The sequence below is a fragment of the Platalea leucorodia genome (assembly GCF_965183815.1).
Source record: "Platalea leucorodia genome assembly, chromosome: 5".
NCBI classification, from domain to species: Eukaryota; Metazoa; Chordata; class Aves; order Pelecaniformes; family Threskiornithidae; genus Platalea; species Platalea leucorodia.
The window spans coordinates 2804633-2820085 of NC_138827.1; the positions used below are offsets into that span (position 1 = coordinate 2804633).

At 42.1% G+C, this 15453-nt stretch overlaps 1 protein-coding gene across 5 annotated transcripts in view; it reads left to right on the plus strand.

Annotated features, from left to right (window-relative positions):
• Positions 1–15453, plus strand: part of ADCY9 (adenylate cyclase 9) — a 101336-nt gene that overhangs the window by 68027 nt on the left and 17856 nt on the right. For all 5 annotated transcript variants that reach the window (XR_014228170.1, XR_014228171.1, XM_082311962.1 and 2 more), the window contains 3 exons: positions 556–764; positions 8724–8883; positions 11951–12099. Coding sequence is in view for 3 of the 5 variants with exons in the window: in XM_082311962.1 (XP_082168088.1) it covers positions 556–764; positions 8724–8883; positions 11951–12099 (518 nt within the window). In the remaining 2 variants the exon portion in view is untranslated. The remainder of the gene's footprint in view (positions 1–555; positions 765–8723; positions 8884–11950; positions 12100–15453) is intronic.

Genomic DNA, 15453 nt, shown 5'->3' on the forward strand with positions numbered 1-15453 from the left:
GCTCTGATCAATTCCGATTACATAGCGTCCCAATTGCCGCTTTTAATCCCGTCTGGAAGGGAGATACGAACTCTGCTACAGGCAAGTAACTGTTTCTGTAGAGCAGTGTTTGGAGGGTTTTCTTAAAGAACCCCTGGAGCTAAAAGGTTTATTGTAAAATCTATTATTATTTTCAATGAAAATCCTTGAAGTAAACTTCTTATAGCTTTATCTGCTAGTAATTATGGGTTTTATGCTTCTTTGCATAGAATAGGCAAATTACATATGGTATATTTCTGTGTCATAATACTCTGTAAAAATCACCCCATACCCACGGACCATGCTGCCAGTGCTTTTTTTTCAACCCAGAGTTATTCTCAGGGCACTGTGATAGCCATTGAACTACCTCTGCTCTTTCTTGTTTCAAAACAGTACTTACATTGGATTAATGCAGTGGCAAAAAGTTCTGTCTTCCTTTATTTGTTTTTGTGAGCCGCTGTTTATGGTACAGTTGAATTCAGCAAAATAGCATTTATTTATTTTCATCCCTTCCCTCAATCCCTGTATTCCCCACAGGTTATAAGGAACGCTCCAGTGAAGACGTTTGCCAGCGCTACCTTCAGCTCGCTCCTGGACGTGTTCCTCTCCACCACAGTCTTCCTCATACTCTCTATCACGTGTTTCCTGAAACACGGGATGGTCGCATCCCCTCCACCACCTGCAGCAGTCGTGGTGTTCATCATCGCCATCCTGATAGAGGTCCTGTCCCTTGTCATCTCAATTAGGTAAATAAAGCCTAAGAAAGTCTTGAAATAGCAGTGAGAACTGAAATGGTGGCTGGCTGGGGAACATTTTGTTTGACAGCATCCCAGGAACTGACTTGGACGGTCTGTGATATTTGGAGAACGGTGTTAGCGAAGCCAAGGCGGCTTGCGGCAGATCTTGTGCAAAGAGATCTAGCTCCAGAAATTGGAGGAGAGAAAGGTGACTCTGATAGAGGCCACTTAAGGAAACAGAAGCTGCACGCCATGCCTGCCCCCGCGTATTGTTCCTTGGGGTGCCGCACGCAACTGGGTATCTTTGCCCCTCACAGGGCCATCAGAGTGAGGGATTTCAAACAGAAAACTCTTATCTGTCCTTCAAAAAAAAATCCCTGCCTTTAAATTCCTAGATAAAAGTACGCCATTCTGGTGTTAAAACTGAAATAATTTATCAGAAATGCAAAAAGCAGTCCTTTTCTCAAAAAGAAAAAGAAAAAAACTGCTGAAGTCACATTGCATCTGTACAGAATTAGTTTTCTTAATGATCCCTCTTTCAAGTCTCATGGGTTTAATATTCAAATAGTTTGTGTTTTCTCTGTTTGACACATAATTGGTGTTCGGCGTTTCCCCCGGGCCCTGGGCTGTGTGACAGTCAGCAGCTGCTCGAGGAGGGAAGGGGCACTGGTTTGTCTCTGCAGAAAGGGCGGCTTCGCAGGACTCTGCCCACACTGCCTCTTCACAGCCCACACCAAAGAACCCCCAGTCCCTGAATTCTTAAATCCGTCCCTGCAACCCCTGCGGCTCAACCTCTCCTGTGCCCTTGGAGGTGAGGCTTGGCCGCAGATACCCGATATTTGTTAAAACGGTGACTCCTCATTCCTGGTTTGTACCGAGTCCCCCAGAGGATGTGTGTCCTGGACTTCTAGGACACTTGTGGGCCTTACCCTGGTGTTTGTAACGAGTTGGCGAGCCGTTACTGTGCGGTTCCTACATAACGTGGGGTTTCCCCAGGCACGCTGGAGCAACTAACACATTCAAGTGCAGCAGAAGACTCCCGTTGTTCAATACATTCAGTAAAGCTCATGCTCTCCTGGGTGTGTTGTCTGATTTATACAGATACCACGTGTAATCTGTTATTAACCCAGCTGATAGACCCAATAAGAAGTTGTTTCTTTGTCTGTACTTGTGAGAGCACGTTTATTCTGCCCTCCTCATCCCCCGTTTTCACGGCACTTCCTTCTGATACAAGAGCATGTTATAAGGGTGGTGTGTGGAAACGCGTGGCCTCGCCCGTACTTCTGCAAAGCTATCAGGTACGTGTAAGCTAAAACGCTTTTGTAATTACAAGTTAGAAGCAATTCTGCTGTTGTTTCAAAAGAAAGAAGAAATTGCAGTTTGCGCTCTTATTTTGAGTTATCAGGGTCAAGGTAAAAAATACAAAATTACTCCTTTAGTCGCTGAAGCAAGCTTGTAACTCCGCGTGCGTATAAATGCATGCAAGCGTGTTTACGTGGAAGCTGGCATTTAGGAGTAGAGCTATAATTTATGAACAGTGGAAATGCTTTTAAGGATAGTATTTCTTAGCAGGTGTATTTGATTGTTGCGATTTGAATAGTGGTGTAGTTCTGGAGTTTTTAGAAGATCTAGAAATCCAGAAAGTGTTAAGACCTGTACTGGGAGATGGTTGAACTGGTAGGGCTGTCATTCCAGTGCATCCTAAACTGGATTAGCTGTTGCTCTGTCCTCTCTCTTGCACCAGAAATGCATTTTTCCATTTGCAGAACAGTTTCTGTACTCGCTCTTGGGGGAGGGGGGGAGGTTTTTTGGCAGTTTAAGGTGCGCAGGCAGCTCTTTCATCGCACCGGGCGGGAGAGGAGGAAGGCAGCAGTGAGCAGGTAGTCCGGGTTTGGTGGCCATGGCATTGTATAATTGTATTTGTTCAGCTCTGAACAACTCAACCACTGCTTTGCAGAAGAGCTGGTTTCTGCTACGCAGATATATTTGGAGAAAATTTGTGTTCATTCACCTCGCAGGTACCTTATCAAAATACTCTATTTTAGTATTTTTCAATTCGTTACTGTTTTTCCAATGCTACGTTGCATTTGCCTTTTCTTATTTTGTACATTTAGAAAAAAATATTGCTATAATCTTAGAAATTTTTATATATAGGTACGTAAGGTTTTATTTCAGTCCTGTTTTGTAATTGGTGGTTTTGAGGTTTCTTAAGGAGAAGGAAAATTGTTTTCAATATGCTATCTATATAGTCAGGAATTTGCAAAGTGGTTTTGTCTTTCTGAGCCGCGTACGGCTGCGCAGAGGTTTAGCTTCCTTGCAGCGCTATATTGAGGGCCGTGCCCTCTGGTAGTGAGCCTGGGCCGTTACCGAGGTGAGTTCAAGTGGCTTTATAATGTTTTCTTAACACTATTTGGTTTTGCCACTGACATTTCTAATATTTTCATGAGACTATGTTGGCTTAAAGCCCAAATTTTACTTTCTAAGCTGGCTCGGATGCCTCATTTAAAGTCAGTGAGATTTAAAAAGGAAGTGTTTCAGGATGACTCCTAAGTCTTAGAAATACATATATTTTAATATTAATCATTCTTTTGTGCTTGATTCTGATTTGAAAAACAGGTTGAGAAACATCTCACATTGTGGAGAACACCTGTAGCCAGCTGTCAAAACTCACATAGTCCCACCTGGCCTAGCAATACCAGATTTTCCCTAAATTGTGGAATATTTCAGGGAATATTGCAATTCCCCCACAGCTACTATGGGTAGAGATGATGGGTGGTCGCTAGCACTTGCTGCATTCATTGGAGTCAAGATGACCGTGAATCTCAAGCCCCCAGAAATTCTCATGGTTAGTTTGGGAAACGGGAATCGCCGGACGGGATAAGCGATTGCTGCCCTTCGTCAAGGTGGCCATTGAGGACTAGGGGCATAGGAATCAAGTCGCCAGGTAGCCCTTGCTACCGGAGCCCCTGTTGTGCAAGTGAGAGATGGGATAAAAAATATCTGCTCCTTTCTTTTGGCGGGAGGGAAGTGTCTGCAAATCACTCTGTATTTACTCCACAGTTACAAGTAACTGATTCTCAGGAACTTGCTACCATGGGCTCACATTCGTGATCTTTCCTCTACTAATGAGGTATAATTTTTTTGTCTTAACCTCTGATCATTGCATCTAAGGTAACACTTCAGTGAATCTCTTGAAGTACAAAGCAGGATCATCTCAGATCTGAGTGGATCTTACCCAGGGTACCTTCTTGAAAATAACCTCATACTGTAGACCAAAAAAGAGCAGTCTGTGTAGATGAAAATCTCAGAAGCTTTCTGGTAGGTTTTCAGTTTTAAATGTCATGGCAATGGCGTATTTGGGGGGGGGACATTTGTAGGAAAAGGTATCTGTTTTGGCTTGGAGGGGGGGGTGTTGGTTTTAATTTATAATATTTATAAACATTTCATTTTTAAAATACGCTTTTGGGCCAGTGTGGTCTCCTCAACCTGAGGCAGACACTTCTGTACGGTTCCCTTGAGCAGAAAGAAGAAAATCATCTTTTTCCTCTTCAGATCCTCTTCAAAGCGAGGGCTGCTCGCTCTGACCGCTCGTTACGCGCAGCAACTTGTGCGCAGAGCTTCCTGTGCAGAAATGTCATCCCAAATGACAATCGCAGAATACCACCGAGATATCTTAAGGGAGGAGATTGGACTACAATGCTGGGCACAATCCCAGAATTTCAGGAAAAGGGATTATTTTAGGACCAGAAAATTCTTGCCTAAGTTTCTCATTGTATTGTCATTATCGTGATGCGAAACACCCTGCCTTTAAATCAGTCTAACTTTTAATTGAATCCAGAACTCGGCCTAAGACGTCCTCGCTACAGCTCTTGTGGCTAAGGCCTTTAGTCCAGCTGCAGGAGTGGGAGAGGAGAGCACAATCGCTGCCTGTACAGTGAGAAACGAGTTAAAACTTTTAAGTTCTAGAAGAGCAGAAGTCCTCACGGAGCAAGGCTTACACGGGAGAAGGATGTTTTGATTCCTCTGAAGTGTCTGATAATAAATTATTGGAGTATCTATAAATGAGGATGCCACTGTTATCACAAGTGCCACTCTAAAATTAATTGTATAATGCTGCACGCAAAAAACGGTGCTTCATTTGTAAGTGCGTGGAAGATGTCATCTCCTGTTCTGTCAACGTAGCGCAAAGAATGTCCTTCTGCCCACTTGAAATGTGACTACTTTGACTTTCATCAGTTCAGTTGAAGTGTAAGAGGTCCTGAAGTTCTGCTATTTTATAAAAATACCTTGGGAAATGTCATTGAACATAGAGCAGTGTGTGAGATTCCACTTGGGATTCTTAGGAGTGCTTCTTCAGGAATACAGGTGAAAGACATCTGCCCGCTATTTCAGCTGTAAATACAGGATTTTTGTTAACTAGATACTTTCGACGCCTAGTTCTTGTTCTCGAGTAAAACTTGTTATAAATAAGTTGGTTTAAAAAGATAAGTTGCTTTTGATAGCATCCTTCAGGGAAGACTGCTGAGCGAAGAGGTGAGGGCAGAATAGTGGCTATTTCAACCCTGGTCGAAAGAGCGAGAGGTGGGAGCATTTGCTAAGTTGCTTCATGAATTCAGAAGGGCCTTTCTAGAGGGCAAAGAAATATTTTCTGGATGGAGAAAGCAAGCAAGTACAATCAAAACAGTAGAAACTGCTGTTGTCTGACTAATTAAAACTGCCCTTTGCCTGCTACTTCACCTTCCCAGGGCTTGCTGAAGTGACACCCACAGTCTGTCCCCAGCCGAGACCCCGTGGCCAACCAGTTGGATCTTCTTAAATTCCTAATGACCAGGAACAGAAATTGTTTGCTGCAACTAGAGCTTAATGAACCGGTTCTGTTAACAACATGACTGATAACGGAGTATTGATGCAAGGGAAAACAATGTATTCTGTTTGCCTTTATTTATTTCTAACATCTGTGACTTTGGTATTTAATATCCCACCAAATTGCTGCTGTGCCAGAAGCTTTTGATTTGAACTATGGGAATTGATTTTAAACTGCCAGTAAATACAGAAATGATAGTAACATTCTCCATTCCCCATTAATCATTTATGTCAAAGTTACTAATTTGAACTCCAGCTTGTGTAAACATCTTGGATGCTTTAACATTTAAGCCCTGTTGAGCTACCCACTGACACTGCATTATTTACTGATACTGCCCCGTAGCCATTAAATCTGTCTGCAGCTCTCATTGCTGTCTGGATTTAATGCGCTTCTTCCTGCGATGGGAGGGTTGGGCTGTATTCACAAGCTTTTGCCGTTTTGTGAAGGATGAGATCGCAATCGTTTTAATTCCAGAGTGCGGAGCATTGCGATAAATACCGGACCAAAAAAAAAAAAAAAAATCAATGAAAGTAAAAAAAGTAAGTAAAAAAAAAAAAAATCAAAGAAAGTAAACATTATCAGTGTTGTCCTGGAATTTGCACTAGCTTTTTTGAAACACGCAGCTGCCTAAATAAAGAAGTGTCCTCATCACAGGATTAACTGATCGGGTTCGCTGATGGATTTGTTGCTATAGTTCCCATAAGAATTTGTCCTGGCATGGAGGCTTGGCAAAAAAAAAAAAAAAAAAAAATTAAAAAGCTTTCTGCACCATGGAGTCCCGGTTGCGTGGGTTGGGGTGAGAGACGCGAGACATGAGAGACATGGCTTTGCATGCCACGGAGCTGGTTTCTGCACCAGCCTACACGGGAGCGACACGGCAGATCACGCAGAGCGTGGGCAGAGGTGTCGCTGATCCGCCTGCGGAGATCTGGCTTCTCCTGGCTCTCCACCCGCCTGCCACGGGGGAGCCCGGGGGGAGCCCGCTTCGGTTTCCTTTCTCACGGTTCAGCCTCGTAAATGTTAATCCAAATTCGTAGGCTTTGGGAGAATCGACCTTTATTTTTAGAGGCATGAACTTGGGTGGCATTTTCAGAAGTACTCGATACTGGGCTAACTTGGCCGCCGCTGGAGACAAGGATAGGTCTACCGTTGATCTGAGAGGCAACTGAGTTAGGACAGTATGTAACACTTCAGAAAACCCAGTTCTTACTCTATAGAGCTCTTTTTTTTTTTAATTTTATTTTGCTTTCTATACATTTTTTTAATTTCTGTGCTTTGTTGGAAATTCTTTTCTATGATGGAATATAGCTGTAGTTTTTGGGGTGAATGGAAGTCCATTAAACTAGGAACTAACAAATCTGTGAGCACCCTCTCGTGGGGTCCTGATGTATTACAGCGTCTTCCATCCTCTTACCTCAAATTTCTCTTTTTCTGTGCATTTAAGTATAATTTCCAGATTTTAATATATTAAATTAGAGGAGAGCTCGTGAAGCTTCAAAAAAATGCTTGAGGTCAAAAAAGTCACAAAAGTCTAGAGAATTAAAATATCATTCAAAAAACAATACATATTTAAAGGTGTGGAATAAGCGTCAAATTCACACAAAGAACTTTACATTTAGTCCTGTTTTGTATCAGGCTTTTATCCAGCATAATACTTGTATTTTAGACAACAGTGTTAAAAAATCAGTGGATAGCTTTTCTCTTTTAAAAGATACTGGTAATATGGAATAATCTGTGTAACTTTGGAGATTGTGAATTTCATATTTAGTGTATGTTGTATTTATACCTTTTTTTTTTTTTTTTTTTACTAGCTGTGAGCATCTCTGTTCCAAAAAATAGTAATTATTTGCTGTTTGGGCTCTGCTGTACTCCACTGTTACGATAGCAGAATTACCTGCCCAAACTGATGCTGATAATTACATATACCTACAATGAAATGGCTTTGAATGAAGCTAACGTGCCTTCATAAAAATAATTAGAAACTTGAACAGCAGTCGCGATTTTTCTGGAGTGGCTAATGTTTTGAAGCTTTAATCATAGAATCATAGAATCGTTAAGGTTGGAAAAGACCCTTAAGATCGAGTCCAACCGTTAACCCAGCACTGCCAAGCCCACCACTAAACCATGTCCTCGAGCACCACGTCTGCCCTTCTTTTAAACACCTCCAGGGATGGAGACTCCACCACTTAAGCAGCAAGTTATCCCGAGGATTTGTTTCTGTAGATAAATAAGAGTTTTCTATGCAGTGTCCTCGAGCATTAAGCATCCTTTTACCTTTCCTTATTCATTTTAACAATTAGAAATGCTCTCACTTAAGAAGTATCTCCGTGAAGCTGCTCTCCAGAGCTCTTCCAGCTGGCTCCTTCAGCGCTTCACAGGTTTGGGCCGTCGTTTTATCAGCAGCTTGAGGCAAGAACCGTTCCTTCCCGCGTGCCTTGCGCGGAGCCAACTGGGTTGCTGTGATAGATACCAACAGGCGAGCGGAGGAGCGCGTCAGCTGCCAGCTGGCCTCCGCGCCGCTCGTCGCAACTGCTTCTCGGGCTCCGCTGCCTGCCGAGCCTGCCAGCTCTCTGCCCACACTCCTCTTTCCCTTCCCTAATGAGAGGGAATGGAGGCCGATTGCAGACGGGAACTTCTGTCCGGGTGGTTGTAACTGGGAGAACTGGTTTTGATTGCAGTATAATGTTAAGATGGCGTGGATTTGTACGGCCTCTGGGTGACTGATCTGTTAGCAGGGTATACAGCCCTCCTTTTCAAACATTTCTGGTGTTAAGTAATTTTTTTAACTGGTAAAAGCTTATGCTTTCCTATGCTTACCTTCCAAGTAAGTGAAATTTGGGGTTTCGGTTTGTTTTCTCAAAGCCCACCGTTCCACTTGCTCTCCCTCCCTTTGCTGACACCCCTTGCCGGAGCAAAAAAAAAAAGTCATCTTTCAGCAAAGGTGGATTATTTCCTAAAATTACCAACGGGTGCTATGGCATGTAACGTGCTGTGATTGCTCCTAGTGTCTGAAGTGAAGGATTTGAAGCGATATTATTACAGGTAAACTGTATGAAGTGATGTGCTGAAATTAATGCCTCGATCTGTGATTTCATTTGTTCCAGAATGGCGTTCTTCCTGGAGGAGGTGATGACTTGCACCAAGCGTCTCCTGGAGGTGATATCTGGCTGGCTGCCTCGACATTTTTTTGGTGCAATCCTGGTTTCTCTCCCAGCTCTTGCAGTTTTTTCACACTTCACCTCTGATTTTGAAACAAATATACATGTAAGTTGTCGAACTCTGTTTCATAATCTGACGTTTTGGATCTAACAAAGCTTGTTGCTTGCCTGCCGTCTTCCTTCACCTCCCTCGTGCTTTACATCTGTTTGATACAGATCCCTTAGAGGGATAGGGCTTTTGTGTATGATGAAATGCCTGGTTTGTTATGGAAATACAGTCACTTCTTATTTTAAAACCCTCATACAAAAGAGGAAAGGGATACCTACAAATGCCTGCCTACGTACACACTTTTTTTTTCTTAGACCGAACCCTTCTGCAAGTGTTTATTCTAGATAATGCAAGTAGTGTATCTCAGACTTTTCGTTGCATTCATTCTGGTTTTGATTTAGAGTTTATCGTCAGAGATGCTCTGTATACTTAAAACTTTGCATGCACATTAGCGAATCTCGACAGCGAGAACAGTATTAGCAGTGGATGTTTTTTCTTTGCAGAGTTAGATGGAGAAACGCAAAGGAGAGAGCTCTCAGTCCGTAAAAATTATTGCAGTGCAGGGGCTGCGGGGATGGTTAAAGGAACGCAATAGCCGTCTTCTGAAAAGGAACGGAAAGAAATTGGCACATTTAGCCCAGCCACAGAAAGGTCCACGGGGGATTTGGTGTCTCCTTTAATAAAAACATTCAGAAGGGGGGAACAAGGGGTTAAACATTGAGAAGGGGGAAGAATATTTAGTTTGAAGGCTAAGTGTGGCATGAAATCAATGCCTAAAAACTGTTTGTGAATAAAATGGACTGGAACCGGAGATGAAAGTTTGTTTCTCTGCAAGTTTCTCTTAGGTAGCACAGTGTACGATCCTTCCTTTCCGGGATCTTCAGGGAATCCTGTTTCACAAATCTCTTACTATTTCAGTGCTCTGGGTGTAGGTAACAACCAGATCCTCTTCCTTCTTCCTATCACAGTTTATTACTGGCTGTTGGGAAGTGTTTGTGCCATGGGAATGTGTGGACCAGACGTTTTTTGGTCCTTCCTGATTTAAACGTATGTTTCATGGTTATCACAGTCACAGAAGAGTGTATTTGATATTCTTTCACATCCCATGTTTAAAATCCTTCTGCAGCTTTTACCTTTCGTGAATTTTACTAACTATTTTCAAGCTGTAAATTTTTGTGTGTGTGTTTAATGATGTTCTTCCTCCCTCATGACTACCCGTAAACTAATTGTAGGAATGTTTTCCTCACACGGAAGGGAGCTGAAAACTGTCAAATCTCTCAAATCTGTCCACTGATTTTTTTTTTTTTATATCATCCCATTCATCACCATCCTTGATCATCTCTCCAAACGTTTAAAAATAACATTGGAAGAACCACTTTATCAGTGTCTTCTCGATACCTGTTCAGATCAGGTTGTTAGTCCGAGTGCTTCGGGCAGCAGCAGTAAGACGGTGGTGTTCATCACCAAACTGAGAATGAACTCTGCTTTCTTTCCTCTTGCAGGTCCTCCAGAGTCGTGGGGCTGTTGGCTCACTCTCCAAGAGATGTCCCAACTCGTCTTGTGCTCAGTGTTTCAACAGTCATGGAGCTCTAGGAAATGGCGTCAATCTATAGAGGGTCAGGTAAGTGTCATATTTTACTATGACATGGTTTTGCGAAGTTTTTTTTTATTCATAGCATTTTATACCCTCCCTGGATATAAAATAATTAAAATCAAAATTAACAAAAACAGCAATGAAAAAAAAAACTTTCCAAAGCCATGCATACATAGTAAAACACAGCACTTACTGACCCTCTATAGGCTGGCTTCATGCTGGGGCATCACTTGGAGTGAGAACCAGTGCTCTGCCACTTTAGGAGACCTGAAATGGGGGAAAAAAAGTAAGTTTGAATTATGTTTTTTTTATGGACACTTCTTCTGAAATTCCTTTTATCCATTCTTGAGTCATTTAAAAAAACAACAACTGTGCTTGTGGTTTAAAAATGGTAAATTATGTAAGGTTTTTTCCCATACACTCTGTCTACTTCTGAATCACATGCTAATTTGTTATGCTACCGTATTGCTAATCTGCAGTCTGCACTTTGGCTGTAAAGGAAATGTAAAATGAGAGAGAAAGGGAGAGAATGATCATTGATGCTGTAAAATGCAGTATATAGCTAAAACAGAACTCCGTAATGCAGTTGTGGAGTCTCTGTTTTGGCTTGGATGGTCATGAATATTCCTGATAAAACCAAAATTTGCGCATCAGCTTGAGCGTTTTAACCACCGTAAGATTGTATCTCAGGGAAATGAAGACATTCTGGGCAATATATCCATCCTGCCCGCCCTTTTCTTTATCCAGTAAAGACGTGGAAAGGGAAAGATTTTTGAGATAGGGCATTTGGAACAGAAAATCCAAAATTGTCCTTTCAAATTGGCACAAGCGGTGGTGTTACTGAGCATCAGTCGGCAATGACCGATACTTGCCTTTTGTTATCCAAACAGATTTTTTTCTTATTTGAATTCACCTGCTGCTGGCCAGTACGATAAAGTCCTCTAAGACGTGTTTTTAAAGGTAGGCAGCTGGGTGATGTTTTTGAGGGTGAATGCGTTCCACATTTTCAATGCAGTGGAATTTTAACATTCAGTTTAAAACAGACAGGGTCTAACCCCAGCAATTGAGAGGAGATTATCATGAATGTTTACCTTTTTTTTTCTCTTTTCTTCTTTTTTTCTCTTTTCTTTTTCTCTTTTCTTTTTTTCTCTTTCTTTTTCTTCCCTTTTTCTTCCTTTTTTTTTTTTTTTTTTTTCTTTTAATAAGAGGCACTGAGCTTTTTGCAAAGGTAAGCTGAAGTTACTGAAATAACGGTTGTGTAATGCAGTAATACAAAACTCCATTTAGGGAAAATTGTGACAAACTACCTGTGCTAAAAGTTTTCTTGCTCTTTGAAGGGAAGACCTCCATCTTCAAGTGCTGTCTCCTGATACAGACACTGTGAGCGATTACTTACTGTGCATATAATACGGACGAAATTAGATCCTTCTCTTTCATATCACAAATTCTTTAATTTACGCTGGCGTTTATGTGCAGAAGGGCTCCAGCCAGCAAGAAGAAGCTAACTCGCGCTCTCTCTCTCTGTTGCAGTACACCATGTTTATGTGTTGCGCGATTCTGATCACCATTGTGCAGTACTGTAACTTCTGCCAGCTTAGCTCCTGGATGAGATCTCTGTTGGCAACCGTAGTAGGAGCAGTGCTTCTCATTCTGCTCTACGTCTCCTTGTGTCCAGACAGGTGAGCATCATGCCTTAGCACTCACAGACCGTGGTTTGGATGAACAAATTTGGTTTTCTCTGCCAGTGAAGTGAAGGTCTAATGCCTGGGATTTTAGTATCTGCCATGAATTTCTCCAGCATCTCAAACATAATAATTTTATTTGGGAAGAGTTCTGCATTCAGGATTTCAGGACGATATCTGAGGGGCCCTTTCCTGTAATCTGTTTTGAAATGACACTGTCCTCAACCGATGTGTTTCTAGGGCACACTTATTCGTATCAGACCCATAGAATTACCTTTCACCGTTTGTTTGAAAATCTGTTTTATTAAGAAATTTCTGAGGCATTTGATGGTGCCAGAGAGCCCAGTTGTTTCCCCCACACCCCTCTGGATTTATTTCTGCCCTTAGGAACCATATATCTTTGTTCCCCGTCTTTCCTCAAGGAGTTTTCCACTGTGGAAGGTGGGTGCTTAGATTTAATAGGATTCTAACACCCCGTTTCCTTTCTCACTTTCCTGCCTTTTCAGAGGACGCTGCAAGGCAGTAACCAGAGGAATCAAGTTGATGCAGTTTCTGTGCAATAACCTTAAGGCTTTTCAGTTTTTCCTCTGATAAGCAATTTTCCCTAGAGGAGGACTCGTTTGCCGTACTCTCCTTCTATTTGCTTGCCCAGAGAGTCAAGGGAGTCCTTCCAGCCATCCACTCCTATTATCAAAATTTTATAATCAACTTGCATTTCTCAGTGGCTTAAGAAATATCTTCGCCTTTGGTGCTCTTAAGCCTAAGAAATATCTTAGCCTTTGGCACTCTTACCATAGTGTGGACTTTGCAAGGACTTCTTAGGCTAGACTGTTCTAGTTCCTCTCCAAAGCCCTTCCTTTCACCCTTCTTCGGAGGCCTGTTGAGTCGTAATGGTGAAAAACATGAAAAAAACCCCAAACAAACCAAAAAGAGTTTGCAGATACATGTTTTAGTATTTAGCTTTTAATCCCCTCTTCAGGTATCTTCAGTGGTCTCTCTTAATCTTGGTCTAATTTATATTAAAAAAACCAGGGAGAATAAAAGTCACCCCTTAACGCCTGTTCACACCTGTAATTTGGAACTGGCTGTAAGGGTTGTAGGAAGAAAGTATTTCCTTGGAAAAAAATAACTTGGAACTGGAGTCAGCTGACAAATGGTTTCTAAATCATATTAGACTAAAAAATCCCTTTCTTGTCTCTCTGCAGGGCACTCGGGCAAGGCGTGCGGGCCAGTTCTTTCTAGCTTCAGCAGAGGGATGTAGTGTTTAGTTTCTGGGTGCACTTCCCCTTTCTCATCTTTGATTTGTCCCGTTGGTTTTCATTGTCCAGCTTACCTCACGTCGTCTCTCCTCCAGCACACGAAGTGACCTTCTCCCAGTAAGAAAGGAGGTTGTACCTTCTGAAAGGAGGTTGTAGTGAGGTGGGGGTCGGTCTCTGCTCCCCAGGAACAAGCGATGGGACGAGAGGGAACGGCCTCAAGCTGCGCCAGGGCAGGGTTGGGTTGGGTATTGGGAAAAACTTCTTCCCCCAAAGGGCTGTCAGGGCCTGGCCCAGGCTGCCCAGGGCAGGGGCTGAGTCCCCATCCCTGGGGGGATTTAAAAGCCGGGGAGATGTGGTGCTGAGGGACATGGGTTAGTGGTGGGCTTGGCAGTGCTGGGTTAACGGTTGGACTCGATGATCTTAAGGGTCTTTTCCAACCTTAACAATTCCATGATTCTAAGAAAGCTGGCTTCCCACCCGTTGGCTTTTTCCCTTCCAGCACTGACACTCACTGTCCCAGCACCAGCTTCACTGAGAAGTTAGCCCCAGGTTTGGTTTCTCAGGGAAGTCAGCGAAGAGCAAACCTTTGATGCTGTTTCTTGACTCCCTGGCTACTCTTCCATAATTCCCCCCAAGCAGGGGGTCTTGCAGCTCATTCAGCCCCACACGTGCTAGCGTGTCTGCATGGAGCTAGCGTGGCAGAAGTAGATGCTGTTTCACAGCAGAGCCTTTCAAAATAGGGTAATACAATGTATTTGTAGTGCCAAAAGTCTTCATACAAAGGCAGGCAGTGAAGCCAAAGCGTGAAAAAGGTATCGTAGTGATTGACGTTCCCTCGAGTGATTGTTTGAACAGACCTCTGGGCATCCATGTCAACGGCATTTTGTCGCAGAAGAAAACCTGAAGGTTTGGTGCCATAATTGTAACTCCTAATTCCTTATTCAAAGACAAAATTTTAGAACAAATTACACGTGTGATTACTAAATCAGCTTGTGCGTAAGCTCCCTATTAAGACTTTGAGCAGAAAGACAGACACAAAACTTGGATTTTCCCTGTATTTCAACTGGGGAAGGCCGTTCCCAAGCAGAGAGGTGGAGGCCTTGCTGTTGTATCGGTTCATAGCATCAACTTTTGCCGACTACTAAAGGGGTGGTATGAATGTTAAAGAAACATTATCTTAAGAAATTTTGCTAATGATAGCATATTTTCCCCTGTGGTTTGAATAGCAGTGACCGTTAATGGGCAAAGTACAGAAGTCAGGGAATACGTTGTTATTTCATCTTTTAAAAATAAATATTTAAAGTAATAGACCGAGCTGTTCAACTGCAGATCTGAAAAAGTGATTTATAGAATTGGTCACAAGCAAAAATAATACAGGTCAAATTTAGTGAGACCCATAACTTTTGTTTGTTAAGAATAACTTTTTTGTTCCTCTCTTATCATTAGTCTGGATAATATTTTTTTGTCACAGTGGTAATTGCAGCTTTGTATGCATCACAGGCAAATCCATCCTGCAGATTTCTTTACTTCTTTTTCCAAAAGTAACTCATCCCGAAAGTCGTAATACTTGATTGTGGTAGAGAAATTGTAATGCAAGTAAACACAAAAATTGCTTGAACTACTGACTTATTTTCTGTAATGGCATTTTCAAAAATAGGATTTATATTTGTTTGGGGGTTTTTTGTTTGTTTTTGGGGGGTGGGGTTTGGTTTTTTGGTTGTTTTTTTTATTTAAGTCTTTGTATTGTGTGGTCAGATAAGATGAAGGCGTAACTGGGTTTTAGAGTTCTGAAATTGCTTTTCCCTGTTTCCAAGGTAAGATTGGATTGTTTAACAATTCCAGGAGTCACCTTGAGTGCGTTATCATCAGTTACCCTTGAGAGATCTTTGCATCTCTGTGTCCGACTGTGGTTGCTTCTTCCAAGCAAAAAGTGCAGATAAGTCGTGTTCAAACAAAGTTTGGCTGAAGCTGATCGAGTGTGCAATGCAATTATTGGTCCTACGGTCTCCGTAATAGAAAACTTCAAAATGCTAATTGAAATTGTGGCAGAATGCTTTAACTTTCCTTCTGATATCAATGCTTTTTTATTTCA